The following is a 21,132-nucleotide window of genomic DNA, read 5'->3' on the forward strand; positions in this document are numbered from 1 at the left end:
TCCCATATAAACGTAAACAAGTCTGCTGTCCATATCCTAACTTGGACCAGTCCCATTCATTTAGCAAATCTAGCTCCTGAGCCAGCAATACCTGGATTTTAAATTTCTCATCTTTGTTTTCAAATTTCTCCGTGGCCTCACCCCTCCCCATCTTTAACCTCCTTCGGCCTGTCAACTGGGATATCTGCGCTCCTCTAATTCTACTTCTCTGCATCTCCCCAATTTTAATCGCTCAACCATTGGTGACCAAACCTCACTGCCTAGTGCCTAAGCTCTGGAATTCATTGCAAAAACGTCACCATCTGTCTACCCTTTCTCCTTGAAGATACTCCTTAAAATCTACCCTGGACTTAGTGTCAAATTTTGTTTGTCCTTGGACATTTTATGACATTAAAGATATGGGCTGGAATTCTCCGCTTGGGAGATTATGCTGCCACCGGGACTGAATAGTGTGTGATTTGCGCTTCTGTTGGAGGCGCTATTTGGTAAGCGAGTCAGGATATGCAAATGAGCCAGCACTGTGTTGGACAGGATGCTAGACATAGTGGAGGAGAGGACCCCTATTCTCCAGGATAAAGCCAGCTTGAGTAAACCGTGCCTGGGAGGAGGTGACTGAGTCGGTGTTGCCAGCCTTACCAGGAGGACTGGGACCCAGTGCCCAAATAAAGATGACTGGCTGCCTCAGGGCAACTCGGGTGAGTCACCACCTCTGTGCCACTGGCATCACTCCCATCCCTCACTCCTCACATCAACTCCCAATTCTTGAGAGGCCAACCACACCCCACTTGTCTGCATATCCTTTACTTCCCACCCTCCACCAAACCTCAACCCTTGTATTGTCCTCTTTGTCTAGGAGCCTTTCACACATGCCACCAGCTACAGACCCCTGTAGAACTTGCCTCCCAGCATTTAACCATGTCCTGTGCCCCTGTGATAACTTTGCCCATTACAGTCGAAAGCACCAGAAGAGCGAAGGGGGTATGCCTGACCTGCATGGGCAAACCCCTGCGAAGGAGAGGGCAATGGAACTAGCGGACAAGGCTAAGGAAAGGGCAGTGGCTGACACGGAGGTGGACATGCAGCAACCACGTGAGAGCCCAATGCAATCCTGATGTCCCTTTAGCAAGTGAGTCACCCCTCTCCCACAGACCACTCCATCCTAAGATCTCACCATGTCTTTTGTCTTGCAAAATCACCAACAGACCAGGCAGGGCCGTTTGGGGTCGCTGCTCCCCAGCCAGATCCCTGGCATACTCCGTAGCACCAGTCCAGGGAAGACGCCGACTTCTTGGCACTGAATTCACCTGCACCCTCCACCATTTTAGTGAAGAGACTCCGGGGTCACCTTCTGGTGTGCACTTCACATATCGTGCAGCACATCAGGTGGAGGCTCCCGAGGGAGTAGGCAGTCACAGGACTGCACTGCCAAGGAACAGCTGTAGTCCGGACAGGTGTCGCACTTTTGGAAAATATCCCATCATTAGTAGAGATGCAGACACAGAGCTAGGGTTTATAGGAGGGGTCTCAGCAACTGTCCAGCGCCTTCAGGTGCAGGAAATGGTACCGACAATGCATGGTACCCAGGCCGATACTGAAAGGGTGGCATCCAAAGTGGAAGACCTGGGACAAGCGGTCAGGGCCATGGGTCAAGATGACCAAGCCTTGGGGCACACTGTGCGGTCAATGGCTGAGGGGCAGGACAGGGGAGCCCAGTCACAGACAGACATGTACCAGGCCCACATGGATATTACTGCCATGCTTTAGTGCTTGGCCCAGTCACAAAGGGTCATGGCTGAGGACACTGGGGGCTGACTAACCTTAGCTAGTCACAGAGGGACATGACCGAGGCAATGAGGGACATTTCTCACTCGAAGGGACATAAAATCCCTACAGTACAGAAAGAGGCCATTCGGCCCTTCGAATTTGCACCAGCCCTCTGAAAGAGCACCCCCTACCTAGGCCCACACTATCTCCATAACTCCAACTAACCTCTTGTACACCAAGGGGCAATTTAGCAAGGCCAATCCTAACATGAACATGTCCCAGTCTCAGTGCCCCATGGCTGAGGGCATCGAGACCATGGCTCATATGAGAGCAAGCCTCGAGGACTGGCCGCGCAAAGGATGGTGGCACCACTGAACCTCACTCCATCCTCACCATCCTATGGTGTAGCATGAGGACCATCGAGCATCCTGAGGGAGGAGGAAGTGATGGGGCCCATGCCAGTGCTTCCCACAGGGGAGGTGCTGGACCACCTCCGCCCTTCCAAATCCCCCCCACCTGACACTGGCACATCTCATGGGCCGGGGGCAGTACAGGGTGGCACGTCTCTGTGACACCCTAAAGTTGGCCATGCCCATCCAGGTCACGGCGCTCCAGAGGACGGCCGCCAAGGGCATTACAGGTCAGAAGGCGTGTCACACAGCAGGCCGCCTCCACTTCTGATGAGGCCTGCCACTTTTCCTCCTCATCCTGAGTTGTACTGCTACACCAGTACAACTCCACCCCACCCTGATCCCTCACCTTCACCCTCGATATGTTCCCATCCACACTGCCATCAGTGGCACAAGACCTGTGATGTGGGGAGCCTCTATCCTCACCACCCATCCCTGTTGATTGGGGTAACGGTGGCTGCAGCAACCTATATCAGCGATAGGCTCTGTGGCCCCTGTCCTGTCCCCCCGGCGGGGGTCAACTTTGGGTTTCTGCACCGGATGAGCAGTGTGTTATCTCACCAGCTGGGTGGCACCTTGTTGTGCAATGGAGAAGGTTACAGTGTGCCACCAATCACCTCCATGCTTGAAGGTTTGTGTGTGGGAAGATCCTACAGATGAGGTTGAGTGAGGGAGGTGGGCATCGGCTGGAGGCTTAGCTGCAATGTGATGTGGGTCCTGGGTATGACACACTAGTTATGACAGCCTGGCCGGGGCAGAATGGATGGGAGCAGGGGCACTGTGGACAGGCAGACATTGGACATAGCTGGTGGTCCTGCGGAGTGGGCTAGCTGATAGTGTCACTGGCGACACTTTGCCTGAGAGCAGCAGTGTGCTAGAGAGGATGCCAAAGTGTTTGTCTCCTTTGGGGTGAGCTCTGCTCCTCCTCTGCAATGGGGCTGCACTTCTGATGAGTGCACTGAGGAGTGGCAGCACCTAGTGTGCCACTAATAGAGCTTGGCCACAGCCATCCCACTGTTGGGTCAGCTGGGGTCTGAGGGTTTCCAGAGGGGCAGCCTGGGTGGGCTTACAAATGACCAGAGGCTCTCTATACAATTATAGGACACAGTGAGCAGTCAGCAGTGTGAACTGCCAGTAGCATCAAAGTGGCGCGTTTAAAACAAATATTGCAGCAATGGCGGTCTGAGCGTGGCCATCCCGACCCTGAGGAGGGCACCACAGACTTGACACCATGCCATTCCCATCTACTACCCCCCCCCCCCCCCCCCCAAGGCAGCCATCCCCCAGAAAGCAGGACAATTTTGGAGAGATTTTAAGAGTTCTCTTAAATTTTGCTCCCCCTGAACAGCCATGGCACCCATGCCCTACTTATCAATACCTACAGTAAACCGCACCCATGGGACCTCTGCCTAAGAGGGGCAGAGAATCATGGAGGTGGAGCATGAAGTATCCAACCCACTAATAATACAGGCAAATGACAGTTTTGCGGTTAGCACTGCTGCCTCACAGCACCAAGGACCCGGGTTCGATCCCGTCCCCGGACCACTGTCTGTGTGGAGTTTGCACATTCTCTCCATATCTGCGTTAGTCTCACCCCCACAAACCAAAAGAGATATGCAGGGTAGGTGAATTGGCCCTTAATTCTAAAACAAAACTGGGTACACTAATTTTTTTTTAAAAAATTACAGTTTTGCATGGACCAACTTGCATGGTGCGCAAACTTTGATGTTGCCACCAACGAGGGGCGACCATGGCGTCGGAATCGGTGCTGGGCGCAAACCTGATTTTTTTTCAATTTCGTGATTCCCCTTCCAATCGCATTCTCGCTTCCAGCATCGCGAAGTGGAGACTCCAGCTGATTTTATTTAATTTAATTTATTATTGTCGCATGTATTATAGTGAAAAGTATTGTTTCTTGCATGATAGCAGACAACGCATACCGTACATAGGGAAGGAAGGAGAGACTACAGAATGTAATGTTACTCATGATATAAATGTAAGTTTTTCTTACAGTACTCTCCTTTCTTGGCTTCACCTTTCATCACACTTGCCTTTGCATCCATCTGATTATCTGCCATCAGCAAAACTATAACTCTACCCAGCATATCATTTTCACTCCCTGTTATTCAGAGGAAGCAGAACTGCTGCAATATTCTCATTCAGTCTCCCATCACCACAGGTGTACTGTCTTCCTAGCACATTCTAATGTAACTGTAGCAGATGAAATGCATGACAAATTGCCACTTCCTGCACCACTGTTAAAGTTTCCAGTCTCCTAATGTCAAATAGTAATTCCATCATGTACTCTTTGCACTCTACTATGCTCTCTGTTAGCTATTAGTAGTGTGATCTCTACACTGGGGATATACAATGCAGGTGAATACTAAATATGAAGCTGACCTCCCTGCAGCTCAATGCTCAAATGCCCCACTTCATTCCCATTCCAAAACATCCATATTTATTCTCCTGCAATATAAGGGCCAAGTTCAATCCCGAAGACCAGAAGACATAGAAGCAGATGTAGGCCACGAAGCCCATCGAGCCTGCTCCGCCATTCAATCATGGCTGATAATTTTCTCATCCCCATTCTCCTGCCTTCTCCCCATAACCCCTGATCCCCTTATTAATCAAGAACCTATCTATCTCTGTCTTAAAGGCACTCAGTGATTTGGCCTCCACAGCCTTCTGCGGCAAAGAGTTCCACAGATTCACCACCCTCCGGCTGAAGAAATTCCTCCTCACCTCTGTTTTGAAGGATCGTCCCTTTAGTCTGAGATTGTGTCCTCTGGTTCTAGTTGTCCTCCAAGTGAAATTTCCTACAACTTTTACACACGCACCATAGAAAGTATTCTTTCTGGTTGTATCACAGCTTGGTATGGTTCCTGCTCTGCCCAAGACCGCAGGAAACTACAAAAGGTCGTGAATGTAGCCCAGTCCATCATGCAAACCAGCCTCCCATCCATTGACTCTGTCTACAATCCAGCATAATTAAGGACCCCATGCACCCCGGTCATACTCTCTTCCACCTTCTTCCGCCAGGAAAAAGATGCAAAAGTTTGAGGTCACGTACCAACCGACTCAGGAACCGCTTCTTCCCTGCTGCCATCAGACTTTCGAATGGACCTACCTCGTATGAAGTTGATCTTTTCTCTACACCCTAGCTATGACTGTAACATTACATTCCGTATGTACAGTATGCGTTGTCTGCATAGCATGCAAGAAACAATACAATAATAAATCAAATCAAAAGTGGAAACATCCTCTCCACGTCCACTCTATCCAGGCCTCGCAGTATCCCATAAGTTTCAAAAGATCCCCCCTCACTCTTCTAAACTCCGACGAGTACAGACCCAGAGTCCTCAACCGTTCTTCATACAACAAGTTCTTCATTCCAGGGATCATTCTTGTGAACCTCCTCTGGACCCTTTTCAAGGCCAGCACATCCTTCCTTAGAGACATGGCCCAAAACTGCTCACAATATTCCAAATGGGGTTTGGCCAGAGCTTTGTACAGCCTCAGAAGTACATCCCTGGTCTTGTATTCTAGCCCTCGACATGAATGCTAACATTGCATTTGCCTTCTTAACTGCCGACTGAACCTGCACGTTAACCTTAAGAGAATCATGTACAAGGGCTCCCAAGTCCCCTTTGTGCTTCTGATTTCCTAAGCATTTCCCCATTTAGAAAATAGTCTTTCCTCCTCCCAAAGTGCATAAGCTCACACTTTTCCACATTGTATTTCATCTGCCACTTCATTGCCCACTCTCCTAGCCTGTCTAAATCCTTCTGCAGCCCCCTTGCTTCCTCAATACTACCTGGCCCTCTACAGATCTTTGTAGCATCTGCAAACTTAGCAACAGTGCCTTCAGTTCCTTCTTCCGGATCATTAATGTATATTGTGATAGGTTGTGGTCCCAGCACAGACCCCTGAGGCACACCACTAGTTACCGGCTGTCATCCTGAAAAAGACCCCTTTATCCCCAATCTCTGCCTTATGCTTAACACCATGGGCTCCTAACTTATTTAACAATCTCCTATCCGGCACCTTATCAAAGGCCTTCTGGAAATCTAAATAAATCACGTCCACTGGTTCTCCTTTGTCTAACATACTTGTTACCTCCTCAAAGAACTCTAACAGATTTGTCAGACATGACCTCCCTTTGACAAAGCCGTGCTGACTCAGTCCTATTTTATCATGCACTTCCAAGTACTTCGCGATCTCATCTTTAACAACGGACTCCAAAATGTTACCAATGACCGAAGTCAGGCTAACCGGCCTATAATTTCCCGTCTTCTGCCTCCCTTCCTTCTTAAACAGTGGTGTTACATTAGCCACTTTCCAGTCCTCTGGGACCCTTCTTAACTCCAATGATTCCTGAAAGATCACCACCAATGCCTCCACAATCTCCTCAGCTATCTCTTTTAGAACCCTGGGGTGTATTCCATCCTATCCAGGTGACTTATCCACCTTCAGACCTTTCCGTTTCCCCAGAACCTTCTCCTTAGTGATGGCCACTGCACTCACCTCTGCCCCCTGATTCTCCTGCAGCTCTGGCATCCCACTAGTTTCTTCCACTGATGCAAAGTAACTATTCAGTTTGTCTGCCATTTCTTTGTTTCCTATTATTACTTCTCCAGCCACGTTTTACAGTGGTCCAATGTCTATTTTTGCCTCTCTCTTACCTTTTATATATTGAAAATAAGTCTTCCTTTCTTCTTTTATATTACTAGCTAGCTTGCACTCATATTTCATCTTCTCTCCCCTTATTGCTTTTTTAGTTGTCCTCTGCTCGCTTTTAAAGGCTTCCCAATTCTCTGGCTTCTCACTGATCCTCACCACTTTGTATGCTTTTGCTTTTATGCTCTCCTTGACTTCTCTGATCAGCCATGGATGTCTTGTCCTCCCCTTAGCATGTTTCCTCCTCCTTGGGATGAATTTCTGCTGTGTCTCCCGAAAACCCCTGCCATTCCTGTTCCATTATCTTCCCTGCTAGGCTCCTTTTCCAATCAACTCTAACCAGCTCCTCCCTCATGTCTTTGTAGTTACCTTTATTTAATTGTAATACTGTTACACCTGATTCCAGCTTCTCCCTCTCAAACTGCAAGGTAAATCATTTCGTATTGTGGCCACTGCTCCTCTCACCTTAAGATCCCCAATCAAGTCTGCCTCATTACACATCACCAAATCCAGAATTGCCTGTTCCCTAATGGACTCTACCACAAGCTGCTCCAAAATACCATCTCTTAGACATTCCACAAATTCCTTTTCTTGGGATCTACTACCATCCTGATTTTCCCAGTCCACCTGCATATTGACGTCCCCATGGTTATTGTGATATTGTCTTTTTTACATGCTTTCTCTATCTCCTGATTTGCTTTCTGCCCCACATCCTGACTGCTGCTAGGGGGCCTGTACATAACTCCCATCATGGTCTTTTTACCTCTGCGATTCCTCAACTCTACCCACAGAGATTCTATGCCTTCTGATCCTATATCGCTCCTTGCTGTCAGTTTAACTTCATTCCTTACTAATAATGCAACCCCGCACCCTTTGCCCATCTGTCTGTCCTTTCGATAGGACACATATCCTTGTGTATTTAGATCCCAGCCCTGATCCCCTTGCAGTCAGGTCTCTGTGATGCCCACAACATCATACCGGCCAATTTCAATGTGCGCAACAAGCTCATTTACCTTGTTCCGTAGACTGCATGCATTAAGGTACAATACCCTCAGTCTTGCATTGACCCATCCAAACCTATTTCTTCCTTGACATGTCTTGTATTAATATTGGACTTTAGCAACTCAAGCAAGTATCTTGCTTTTAGTTTTGTACTTCATTAAATAAGAAATATTTCCAAGAACCTTACTTGTTTTCCCTAAACCAGCAAAAGGTCGCAAATTGCTTGTGAGTCTTCAGTGAACAGTCAACGACACTGCAAACCCTTTTTCTACTTTCCAATCGCAGTCATGGATGGATGTGACATGCCCCAAGTGGTCTTGCCTCATGGGCATTACATATTATCTCTCCACTTTAATGGGTATCCACAAGAGCCCAATTCACAAATTGGTACAACCTTAAAGGAGGTGCAGGAAGAGAGCGACCAGGGCAGGATTCTCCGTTAGCAACGGCAAAATCAGGAAATTTGATTGGGCGGAGAATAGCTTCGGACACCAACGCAGCAGGCGCCGATTTGACATCAAACCGCGATCCTCCGTCACCTCGAAAATGGCATCAATGCGTTTCACTCTGCATGTACAGTACACACCGTTTGCATATCATTAGCGGGCCCGACCCGGTACTCTCCAGGGCCTCCGCGATTCCCCGCCTCTGATGGGCCGAGTTCCCGATGGCGTGGTTCACTTGTGCTCTTAAAAATCGGGAAACCGGCGTTGCAGATGCTGAGGGAGAGAGAGGGAGTACACGGAAGGTGTCCAACATCGCCATAGTTTGCTGACAGTTGTGCCGCTGGCTGGGGAGGGGCTTCTGCCAGGGCTGGGGGAGTAGTGAGGGGTGGCCAGGAGGTGGGCTGTGGGGTCGGGATGCACAGATACGGAGCACCATTGCCGCAGCCTGCAAGGCACCCATGCAGCTGCGCACACTGCTAACAGCCCACTTTGAACCTGGTGCCACAGGTCGTATAGGTGCCCCCCCCAGGGCAACCCCCTCAGTGTCCTCTGGTCCCAGACGACCCATCATCACACATCCAGTGCCATCTTTGTGACTGGGATAAATTTGTGTGGGGAATGTAATGCGTATGTATGGCTACAGCTTGTCAGCCTTCAATCACGGACCCGCCGAATCCCGCACCGTTTTTCATTCGGCGCATCAAGTCTGCACCGGCCCTTGGAAAAAACACCCTACTTAAGCCCACGCCTCCACCCTATCCCCGTAACCCAATAACCCCAACAAACCTTTTTGGACACTTAAGGGCAATTTAGCACGGCCAATCCACCTAACCTGCACATCTTTGGACTGTGGGAGGAAACCGGAACAGCCAGAGGAAACCCATGTCGACACGGGGATAACAGACAGCGACCCAAGCCGGGAATTGAACCTGGGACCCTAGATCTGTGAAGCAACAATGCTAACCACTGTGCTACCGTGCTGTCAATTGTTCCACACGGCACTGGTGCTAGCCCCTCAATAGTTGCAGAATCAGTGCAAGTGCAGTACCGATTCTGTCGTGCAAGTCCACGGATTCTCCGTTGGCGTCAACACTTAGTCTCAGAAACGGACAATCTCGCCCTTGGTGATGTATGTAAGGAAATTTTCATGGTGGCAGGACAACTTGATAAAGATGCTTCAAAAAATCATATAGATTCCGCAGCTTTATGCATTTCTAGAGTTTAAACAAAACAAGGTACACTAAACTGTTGTAAATTACTGGTTAGGCTTTAGCTGAATTCACTTGTGGACACCACACTTGGGAATGATGTCAAAGACTAGGTGAGGATGGAGAGGAGATTTACTGGAATGGGACAAGGGATGTGGTGAGAAAAGAGAAACTGGAATTGTTTTCCTTGGAGCAGAAAAGGTTAAGGGGAGATTTGATAGAGGCATTCAAAATGCTGAATGATATTTGATAGAATAAATAAGGAGAGACTCTTTCCTCACAGGAGCGTCAGTAACTGGAGGATCCAGATTTAAAGTGAATGGCAAAAGACCCTAAGATAAGAGAATTTTTTAATGCTTTGTTTTATTATGATCTGGAACGCAGTGACTGGTGGAAGCAGTTTCAATTGTATGTTTCAGAAGAAATTGAATAAATACTTGAAGGGGAAGAAATTTGAACGCAATGGTGAAAGGGCAAGGGAGTCGACTAAATGGTTAGTTCTTTCAAAGAGCCAACACAGCCATAATGAACTGAATGGCCTCCTTCCATGCTGTAAAGTTTTAAGATTCACATCTTATCTAATTGAACCTGCAACTTACAATCATCGTATTTCCAATCTGTGCATGAATTTTTATCGCATCTGAACATCTAATTGATTTTTCTTACCTTATTAATTAATGATGAAGACCCACCACAGATAGTTAATTTGATCCCATAATAATCATTATTTGTTACAGAATTTCATCCAGCCCTTAATTTATTCCATAATTTTCTTGATAATACAGCCATCATTTTCTAATAGCCAACCATGTAGAACGCTGTCTAGTACTCTCGAAAAAAATGTAGATGAATGTCCATTGGGCTCCCTCTATTCATTGATTGTCATTTCCTCAGCAAAACATAGTCAAGCTAGCCAGGAATGAATTGTGCTTTCTAAAGTGAAATATTGACAATAGGTGCACTGCTCTCAGAAGATTCTTGGATACCGGGACGATAATCAAGAACAAAGAACAATACAGAACCGGAACAGGCCCTTCGGCCCTCCAAGCCTGTACCGGTCATGGTACCACCCTTGGTCTAAACCCTCAGCACTTCCTAGTGCCGTATCCTCTATACCCATCCTTTCCATGTATTTGTCGAGATGCCTTTTGAACGCCGTTAATGTATCTGCTTCCACAACCTTCCCTGGCAACGCATTCCAGGTACTCACCACCCTCTATGTAAAAAAAACGTGCCTCACACATCTCCTCTAAACGTTGCCCCACGGACCTTAAACCTATGGTCCCTGGTGACTGACCCCTCCACCCTGGAAAAGAGTGCCTGCCCATCCACTCTATCCATGCCCCTCAGAATCTTGTAGACCTCTATCAGGTCACCCCTCAACCTCCGTCGTTCTAATGAAAACAGTCCGAGTCTGTTCAGCCTCTCCGCATAGCTAACATACTCCAGAACAGGCAACATACTGGTAAACCTCCTCTGCACCCTCCCCAAAGCCTCCACATCCTTCTGGTAGTGTGGCAACCAGAATTGTGCGCAATATTCTAATTGCGGCCTTACTAAGGTTCTGTACAACTGCAGCATGACTTGCCAGTTTTTATACTCGATGCCCCGTCCAATGAAGGCAAGCATTCCGTATGCTTTCTTGACTACCTTGTCCACTTGTGTTGCCACTTTCAAAGATCTGTGGACCTGCGAGCCCAGATCTCTCTGACTTTCGATATTCCTAAGGGTTTTGCCATTTACGGTATATTGCCCCTCTATGTTAGATCTACAAAAATGCATTACCTCACATTTTATTGGATTTAAACTCCATTTGCCATTTCTCTGCCCAAGTTTCCAACCTATGTCCTGCTGTATGTATCCTCTGACAATCCTCAACACTATCTGCCACTCCACTAACCTTGTGTCATCCGCAAACTTATTAATCAGACCGGCTACATTTTCCTACAAATTGTTAATGTACACTACAAACAACAGAGGCCCCAGCACAGATCCCTGAGGAACCCCACTAGTCACAACCTGCCATTCAGAAAAACACCCTTGTACTGTTACCTTTTGCCTTTTGAGACCGAGCCAGTTCTGTATCCATCTTTCCACCTCACCTCTGATCCCGTGTGACTTCACCTTTTGTACCAGACTGCCACGAGGTACCTTGTCAAAGGCTTTACTGAATCAATCATCTTTGTCACCTCCTCAAAAAACTCAATCAAGTTAGTGATGTATGACCTCCCCTTCACAAAACCAAAATTCTCCCTCCAATTCTCAGGAGTCAACATAAACTACCATGAGTAACTGAATGCCTCACTTAAGACCACCCTCATTTCCTTTCGCACTCCAACATAAAAGAGAATTGTATTTGCAAATAAACTGATCAGAAAATGATCGGATAATCTTTGGGTGCGGAAGCACTGGGGATGTGGTAGTGCAATGTTGAAGGCTGCCAATCCTATCCCTCCCTCAACCAGTGACAGCAAATAGTGTGGAGAACAGCCTTCGATTACAGGAAGATATAGATGGGCTGGTCAGACAGGCTGATCAGTGGCAACTGGAATTCACCCGGATAAGTGTGAGGTGATGCACTTGGGCAGGACAAACGAGGCAAGGGAATGCATAATAAATGTCAGGATCCTGGTAAGCAACAAGGATCAGAGGGACCTTGGTGCAGCTAGGGTATTGTGTGCAGCTCTGGAATCCATATTATAGAAGGGATGTCATAACACTGGAAAGGGTGCAGAGGAGATTTCGCACAATGTTGTCGGCTGGACAGTTTTAGCTATGAAGATAGACTGGGGGTGTTTTCCTTGGAGGAGAGGAGACTGAGGGGGACATGATTTCTTAGAAATACGAGAGGCATAGATAGAATAAACAGGTGAAACTTACCCCTTGGTGGAGGGATCAATGATTTAAGGTGAGGGGCAGAAGGTTTAGAGGGGATGTGAGGAAAAACTTTTTCACCTAGAGGGTGGTCGGAGTCTGGAACTCACTGCCTGAAAGGGTGGTGGAGGCAGAGATCCTCATAATATTGAAGAAGTATTTAGATATTCACTTGCGATGCCAAGGCATACAAGGCTATGGGCCAAGTGCTGGAAAATGGGATTAGAATGGTGAGGTGATTATTTTTGACTGGTGACGACAAGATGGGCTGAAGGGCCTTTTCTGTGCTGTAGATCTGTACGACTCTGACTATAAAAATGGGAGGAAGGTAAGTGGGTAGCTTTTTTTGACGAAGGGTCGGAAATAAGGTTTCTAACCCTGATCGGAAGATTATGGCCTATTGTAGTAAGTAACGAGTGTGTTAAATCTGGTTGATCCCATGAATTGAATAAACACATCATACTGGAGTTATCAAGCATTGGGTTTATGCAACAAATGTGCTGAGAAATGCCAATGCCTTCACAGTTTATCAATTTCCTGTTTTTGTACCAATGTTCTTGTGCTCTATTCCCCATTCCATAACTCTGGTTATTAAATGCCAAGGGAGGATTTCATTAAAACCTCTTTGAAATTCTAAGGATGTAACATCTGCATTTCCTTGTCTATCATTGAACTGAGTCAACTCGCCCAAACAAAATCCAACAAAGTGTAACCCTTTCATATAAATCTTAAAAAGGGAATTTTTAAAACCCCAATGAACTACTCCATCTTTGAAATTCACTAAAGTTAACTTCATTTCCCTCCCTTTGAACAATACTTTGATTGATAGAAACAATTAGAATGCAGACTTACTTATAAGGCTCTGATCGAGCTTTCCTCAGCATCAGGAAAACAAATAGACCAGCTTCAAGATTTAAAGCAAACGAGGTGACTTTATCAAGTACAATAACAAATCCCTGCAGAAAACAACAGCAATAATGAAATATAAAATGCAAAGCCAAAATTATTCTACATTTTAAGTCCAAGGAGAGGAATTATATTTTGAGCTTTGCTTGTGATGGAGAAGGAGGATTTTGCACTAATGTGACAATCTTCATTAGCGAGGGGTTAAGTGAAGTTCTGATTGTGAAATGAGAAACAATTCTTTGCCTCTTTGACCAAGTATTTGATATACTTGATTAGTAAAAGTGTTTGGTGGCACAGTGGTTAGCACCGCTGCCTCATAGTTCCAGGGACCCAGGTTCAATTCTGGCCTTCGGTGACTGTGTGGAGTTTGCACATTCTCCCCGTGTCTGCGTGGGTTTCCTCCCACAGCCCAAAAATGTGCAGGTTATAATAATTTTTATTAGTAGGTTTACATTAACACTGCAATGAAGTTACTGAGAAAATCCCATAGTCGCCACACTCTGCTGACGGTTCGGGTGCACTGAGTGAATGCCCAGTTCACCTCACAAGCATGTCTTTTGGGGCTTGTGGGGGGAAACCGGAGCACCCAGAGGAAACCCACGTAGACATGGGGAGAATGTGCAGTCTCCTCACGGACAGTGACCCAAGCCAGGAATCGAACCTGGGACCCTAGCGCTGTGAAGCGACAGTGCTAAGCACTATGCTACCGTGCCAGGTGGATTGGTCATGCTAAATTGGCCATTGGTGTCCAAAGGTTAGGTGAGGTTACGGGGATGGGATGTGGGGCGCGTTAGGGTGCTCTTCCATGGGTCGGTGAAGATTTGATGGCCAAATGGCCTCCTTCTGCCCTGTAGGAATTCAATATATATGTGGTTATACGTAAGCTCATTGGAGACATGTTACATTCCATTCCCATCTCTATAAATTTTAAATGCCAAAAATCTCACTTTCAAAAACTAAAGCAAATATTGTACAAAAGGTAAACTTGAATATACTTTGTGTGCTAAAGTAAATTGCCACAACCCTGTGGAATAGATAATTCCAAAGATTCACAACCTTTCGAGTGAAGTAATTTCTCCTCATCTCAGTGTGTTGCCCGACTGAAAGTGAATCCAACCTTTTGGAGTGTTTACATGCACGAAATGACATAGAAATCCAGAAGTTGCTGTCAGTGATTCTATACTTTCTACGTTTTCCCAGGGGGTGCAATCAAATAAATTGATGAATTGAAGCTCTTCCGTGATTAGCAACGCTGTAAAAACCTTTGAAAAAGTTGCAGCTTGTTAAACAATGCGTAACTGGGTTTTTAATGACACACTGACTTCATAATTACTGCTGAACAGCAGTAGCTGAAAAGCTAATCTTATATTTCTAGAATATCAAACTTTTTTAAAGGTTGGTTGTATTGATATTTTGGCTTATGTCTGAATCCAATAATCATTTATTTTGCTCTCTGAAAATTTAAAAGTGAAGTATAAGGTTTCTGGTTAGCGGGCTGTGAGAATGATTTGATGTGATTGGCTGTCAGTGGTTTACAGCTGGTGCTAATTGGTGGGTCACCAATATAGAAGTGTGCTATTTGTTAACTATTTTATTTTCTATCAGGAAGCACTTTGTCTCCCTTGGGCAGTTTGGCCCTGGGAAGTGTTCGGTGCTCCACCTCTTGATAATTCAATTCAGCGTGCGTGATTATAAAATCCACTTTTGGTCACTCTTCTGGATGTGGTCATTGTCTAATTACTTCATTAGGTTCTGAAATATGTTTATACCCTTTTTCTCCCCTCCCCCGAATTTAAATTGCTTGCTTTAGTGATGCATCCTGGCCTGAATCCCCAAGGAGGACAAAAGTTTTATTTAATTTTCTGACCTGATGAATAAATGAGTGGTTCCAAGGTGGGTGGGGAGTTGACTGCGCCGTAGAGCACAATCCCCCACTTTGCGCCCACCAATGTTGTTAGTTAACAATTAGATTCCAGGGGCAAAATTCTCTGGAAACGGCAGGGTGTCCGCCGACTGACGCCCAAAACGGCGCAATTCAGTCGGGCATCGCGCCGCCCCAAAGGTGCGGAATGCTCCGCATCTTTGGGGGCCGAGCCCCAACCTTAAGGGGCTAGGTCGGCGCCGGACGAATTTCCGCCCCGCCAGCTGGCGGAAAAGGCCTTTGGTGCCCCGCCAGCTGGCGCGGAAATGACATCTCCGGGCAGCGCACGCGCGGGAGCGTTAGCGGCCGCTGACGGCATTCCCGCGCATGCGCATTGGAGGGAGTCTCTTCTGCCTCCACCATGGTGGAGACCGTGGCGGAGGCGGAAGGGAAAGAGTGCCCCCACGGCACAGGCCTGCCCGCGGATCGGTGGGCCCCGATCGCGGGCCAGGCCACCGTGGGGGCACCCCCCCCCCCCCCCCCCCGGGGCCAGATCGCCCCGCGCGCCCCCCCCAGGACCCCGGAGCCCGCCCGCGCCGCCTTGTCCCGCCAGTAAGGTAGGCGGTTTAATCTATGCCGGCAGGACAGGCATTTTAGCGGCGGGACTTTGGCCCATCCGGGCCGGAGAATCGCGCGGGGGGCCCGCCAACCGGTGCGGCGCGATTCCCGCCCCTGCCGAATATCCGGTGCCGGAGACTTCGGCTACCGGCGGGGGCGGGATTCACGCCAGCCCCTGGCGATTCTCCAACCCTGCGGGGGGTTGGAGAATCTCGTCCCAGGTCTCTCACCGATTGGAGGCACCCAAAATGTGCCCCTACTGGAATGTTGTCTGTCAGTGTATTTAAATTGGGTTACTTACCCGGACTTCATACAATTCATAGAATTTACAAGGAGGCCATCCGGCCCATCGAGTCAGCACCGGCCCCTGGAAAGAGCACTCCACTCAAGACCACACCTCCACCCCATCCACGCAACTCAGCAACCCCATCCAACCTTTTTGGACACCAATTTAGCATGGCCAATCCACCTAACCTGCATATCTTTGGACTGTGGGAGGAAACCGGAGCACCCGGAGGAAACCCACGCAGACACAGGGAGAACGTGCAGACTCCGCACAGTGACCCAAGCCGAGAATTGAACCTGGCACCCTGGAGCTATGAGGCATCAGTGCTAACCACTGTGCTACCGTGCCACCCTGTCAGATTGAATCAGACCTAAAGTTTAGGCAGATCAAAGACAGTGGAATTTTATTCTCCCAGAAACTGCTGGAACCGTAGGGTTGAATTGATGCACTATTATGGCATACATTTTACAAGATTTACTTATTAATTTCATTAATATAATTCTTCATGCCTAACTTACCTTTGGATTAGACATAGCCACCATAAAAATAATACCAAATCCCAGCAGGCAAACTAATCCTTGAGTCACACTGCAGAGCAAAGCAATTACATTTGTCATTAGACTAGTAAAGATATATTTTCTAATGCAAATAATATCACACATAAGAACAACTTATTTATAGCAGCTTTAACATAAGATACCTAAATTACTTTACAAATGTATAAATTAACCTGAGATCAAGGAATGGAGGATGAAAAAGAGACTTATTGAGAACAATAGAACATTACAACGCAGTACAGGCCCTCCGGCCCTCGATGTTGCGCCGATCTGTGAAACCAATCTAAAGCCCATCTACACTATTCCATAATCATCCATATGTTTATCCAATGACCATTTAAATGCCCTTAATGTTGGCGAGCCCACTACTGTTGCAGACAGGGCATTCCGCTCCATTACTACTCTCTGAGTAAAGAACCTACCTCTGACATCTGTCCTATATCTATCTCCCCTCAATTTAAAGCTATGTCCCCTCATGCTAGCCATCACCATCCGAGGAAAAAGGCTCTCACTGTCCACCCTATCTAATCCTCTGATCATCTTGTATACCTCAATTAAGTCAACTCTTAACCTTCTTCTCTCTAACGAAAACAGCCTCAAGTCCCTCAGCCTTCCCTCATAAGATCTTCTCTCCATACCAGGCAACATCCTGGTAAATCTCCTCTGCACCCTTTCCAATGCTTCTACATCCTTCCTATAATGCGGCGACCAGAACTGTACGCAATACTCCAAATGTGGTCGCACCAGAGTTTTGTACAGCTGCAACATGACCTCATGGCTCCGAAACTCAATCCCTCTACCAATAAAAGCTAACACACCGTATGCCTTCTTAACAACCCTATCAACCTGGGTGGCAACTTTCAGGGATCTATGTACATGGACACCGAGATCTCTCTGCTCACCCACACTTCCAAGAATCTTACCATTAGCCCAGTACTCTGTATTCCTGTTACTCCTTCCAAAATGAATCACCTCACTTTTCTGCATTAAACTCCATTTGCCACTTCTCAGCCCAGCTCTGCAGCTTATCTATGTCACTCTGTAACCTGCAACATCCTTCCGTACTGTCCACAACTCCACCGACTTTAGTGTCATCCGCAAATTTACTCACCCATCCTTCTACGCCCTCCTCCAGGTCATTTATAAAAATAACAATCTGCAGTGGCCCCAAAACAGATCCTTGTGGTACACCACTAGTAACTGAACTCCAGGCTGAACATTTCCTATCAACCACCACCCTCTGTCTTATTACAGCTAGCCAATTTCTGATCCAAACCGCTAAATCACCCTCAATCCCATGCCACCGTATTTACTGCAATAGCCTACCGTGGGGAACCTTATCAAACACTTTACTGAAATCCATATACACCACATCAACTGCTTTACCCTCATCCACCTGTTTGGTCACCTTCTCAAAGAACTCAATAAGCTTTGTGAGGCACGGCCTACCCTTCATAAAACCGTGTTGACTATCTCTGATCAAATTATTCCTTTCCAGATGGTTGTAAATCCTATCTCTTATAATCCTTTCCAAGACTTTGCCCACAACAGAAGTAAGGCTCACTGGTCTATAGTTACCGGGGTTGTCTCTCCTCCCCTTCTTGAACAAAGGGACATTTGCTATCCTCCAGTCTTCTGGCACTATTCCTGTAGACAACGACGACATAAAGATCAAAGCCAAAGGCTCTGCAATCTCCTCCCTAGCTTCCCAGAGAATCCTAGGATAAATCCCATCCGGCCCAGGGGACTTATCTATTTTCACACTTTCCAGAATTGTTAACACCTCCTCATGAACCTCAAGCCCTTCTAGTCTAGTAGCCTGAATCTCAGTATTCTCCTCGACAACATTTGTCTTTTTCCTGTGCGAATACTAACGAAAAATATTCATTTAGCGCCTCTCCTATCTCCTCGGACTCGACGCACAACTTCCCACTACTGTCCTTGACTGACCCTACTCTTACCCTAGTCATTCTTTTATTCCTGACATACCTATAGAAAGCTTTAGGGTTTTCCTTGATCCTACCTGCCAAGGACTTCTCATGTGCCCTCCTGGCTCTTCTTAGCTCTCTCATTAGGTCCTTCCTGGCTAACTTGTAACTCTCAAGGTCCCTAACTGAACCTTCATGTCTCATCTTTACATAAGCCTCTTTCTTCCTCTTGACAAGTGAGTCAACTACTTTAGTAAACCACGGTTCCCTCGCTCGACCACTTCCTCCCTGCCTGACAGGTACATACTTATCAAGGACACGCAGTAGTTGTTCCTTGAACAAGCTCTACATTTCAATTGTGCCCATCCCGTGCAGTTTCCTTCCCCATCCTATGCATCCTAAGTCTTGCCTAATCGCATCATAATTGCCATTCCCCCAGCTATAACTCTTGCCCTGCGGTATATACCTATCCCTTTCCATAGTTAAAGTAAACGTAACCGAATTGTGGTCACTATCACCAAAGTGCTCACCTACCTCCAAATCTAACACCTGAGTGGGAGAAAGACTAAAGGGTTAGAGGAGGTGCTCTTCCATAATACCAGAGGTTCCTATTCAGAGTTTCCACAGTACATTTTTAATAATCTTGATTTCCATTTATTGACATGATGTTGTTTAGTCCCTTCTTGAAGTGTATTAAGATGCCTTATTCCACTACATTAAAGACCAGTACATTCCCTATTTTTTTGTTGCCTTCTCAACTATCAACATTCGACCATAAGATATAGGAGCAGAATTAGGCCTATTGGCCCTCAGGTCTGCTCCGCCATTCGATAAGGGCTGATATGCTCTTGCTCTTCATGACCTCACGTTAAAAGTGCAGGCAGCTGACACCCACTATTCCACTCTTTCCTGAACTCTTCCACTTCCCAGACTCACTGTGGGTCCGATATTGAGACCCCCCATCATCTGGTCTTTGCCTTCTTTGCAACTGGTGTACTGGCTCTTGAAGTGCAACTTGAGTCCACAGGATGCTGTCTGTGTCCTGAAGACACAAGAAGATCAACTTTGTGTGATTCTCTTGCACATCGGTTACTGCCAACCAGTTTGTGGTTGTCACTGGGTTTGTGCCTAAAGATAGGCGAGACTCAATATCTCGTGCCTGCCTTTTTAAATATATAACTCAATTAGTCATTTCTCGGGTCTTCTGAATTTAATTTGCTGTGAAAAAGTTGAGCACTTTAAGAAGTGTTATGTCATTCGAGATGTGGCAATGCTCCCTAATCTGCAGACTGAAGGTGCTCCCATGTTCATTAACATGCCTTAGTCCCAACTTTAGAAGTGCTGCCGCTATTGCAACAGTTTGAATTTTTCCACTTCCCACACCAACCATCACAGTCTGAGAGACTGCCAAGCAATATTGAATTACTAGAAATTCTGTACTGTGGATTCAATTTGTTTTTAAATCACTAATTTATTTCTAACCTTTATTTCCACCATACAATGAAGTGTACCACCACACTTTCTATCAGGCGTTTATCACCATTTTCTGTTGCTAAAAGGTATTTTAAAACTATTTCCAATGCATAATTTTGATTCTATACTGTTATTATTTTGACTAACCTTTTCTTAAATATCTTCTTGCTTGCTCAAAGAAATTCTGCCTCATCTTTTATTATTCTCTTTCAAACTCTACCAATTTCTTTTACAAATTAGTTATCAAATTTCAGGAAACAGCGTCAAGTAAAATGACTTGTCATGTGGACTAGATATGAATATAGATACAGTGGAGAGATATTGATCCGGTGAAAGTAAATTTTAGATTTCATAGGAGAAATGGTGATTGGTAATGGAATGGTGATTACACAACTGAAATCCACAGTTCATCGTCACGGCAATATATTTAAAAAAACACTAATTGACAATTCTGATGGTTTATTAAATCACTTAAATGAGCAGTTTTACTAAATATCAAATATAGTTTAAGCTTTAATCTGTAAATTTTCAGTCAGAAATAAATCAATTAACTTTCATATACACATATTTGAATCATTGATATTTAGCTCGAGTGGATTAAAAATCAAAAACTAATTTATCTCAGTGTGAATAACTATGTGAATATTTTCATTTATACTCACTCGCAAGGTGAAAATGAATGAAAAAAACATTTGAAAAGATCTTCTCTTTTTACTTCATTTTACTGTGTACTTCAAATGAAATATCCACAAGTGGGATTTTCTCGGCCCCAGGCTTGTAGGCGGTGGAGCAGTAAAGTATTGGAGCCTGTCTTGGGACAGCTCTGCAGGGGGAGTTCCCAGCAGCAGGCCCAGATGCAGAACTGCCTGATTATGGATTATTTTGCTGGTGTTTGTCATAATATACACCAGTATGTCATGGTGCAGACACACACTGATGGACACACAGTGGGGCCAATCAACATACACAACACCGCAGCCAATCACCAGTGAGAGCACACGCACTATAAAGACAGGGGGCATCAGAGATCCCGCTCATTCGAGTAGCAGCTAGCTAGGAGCACAGAGCTCACAGCCTGCAACACAGACATTCACCATGTGCTGAGTGCATCAACTGGTTAGG

The 21,132-nt window shown here is 46.2% G+C and overlaps 1 protein-coding gene across 2 annotated transcripts in view; it reads right to left on the reverse strand.

The window, feature by feature from the left end:
* The window catches only part of LOC140389822 (uncharacterized), a 344,727-nt gene that overhangs the window by 49,944 nt on the left and 273,651 nt on the right, over positions 1-21,132 (reverse strand). For both annotated transcript variants that reach the window (XM_072474370.1, XM_072474369.1), the window contains exons 7-8: positions 16,571-16,640; positions 13,234-13,337 (exon numbers count right to left, since the gene is read on the reverse strand). In XM_072474370.1, coding sequence (XP_072330471.1) covers positions 13,234-13,337; positions 16,571-16,640 — 174 coding nt within the window. The remainder of the gene's footprint in view (positions 1-13,233; positions 13,338-16,570; positions 16,641-21,132) is intronic.

This window comes from Scyliorhinus torazame, chromosome 14 (assembly GCF_047496885.1).
Source record: "Scyliorhinus torazame isolate Kashiwa2021f chromosome 14, sScyTor2.1, whole genome shotgun sequence".
Taxonomy (NCBI): domain Eukaryota; kingdom Metazoa; phylum Chordata; class Chondrichthyes; order Carcharhiniformes; family Scyliorhinidae; genus Scyliorhinus; species Scyliorhinus torazame.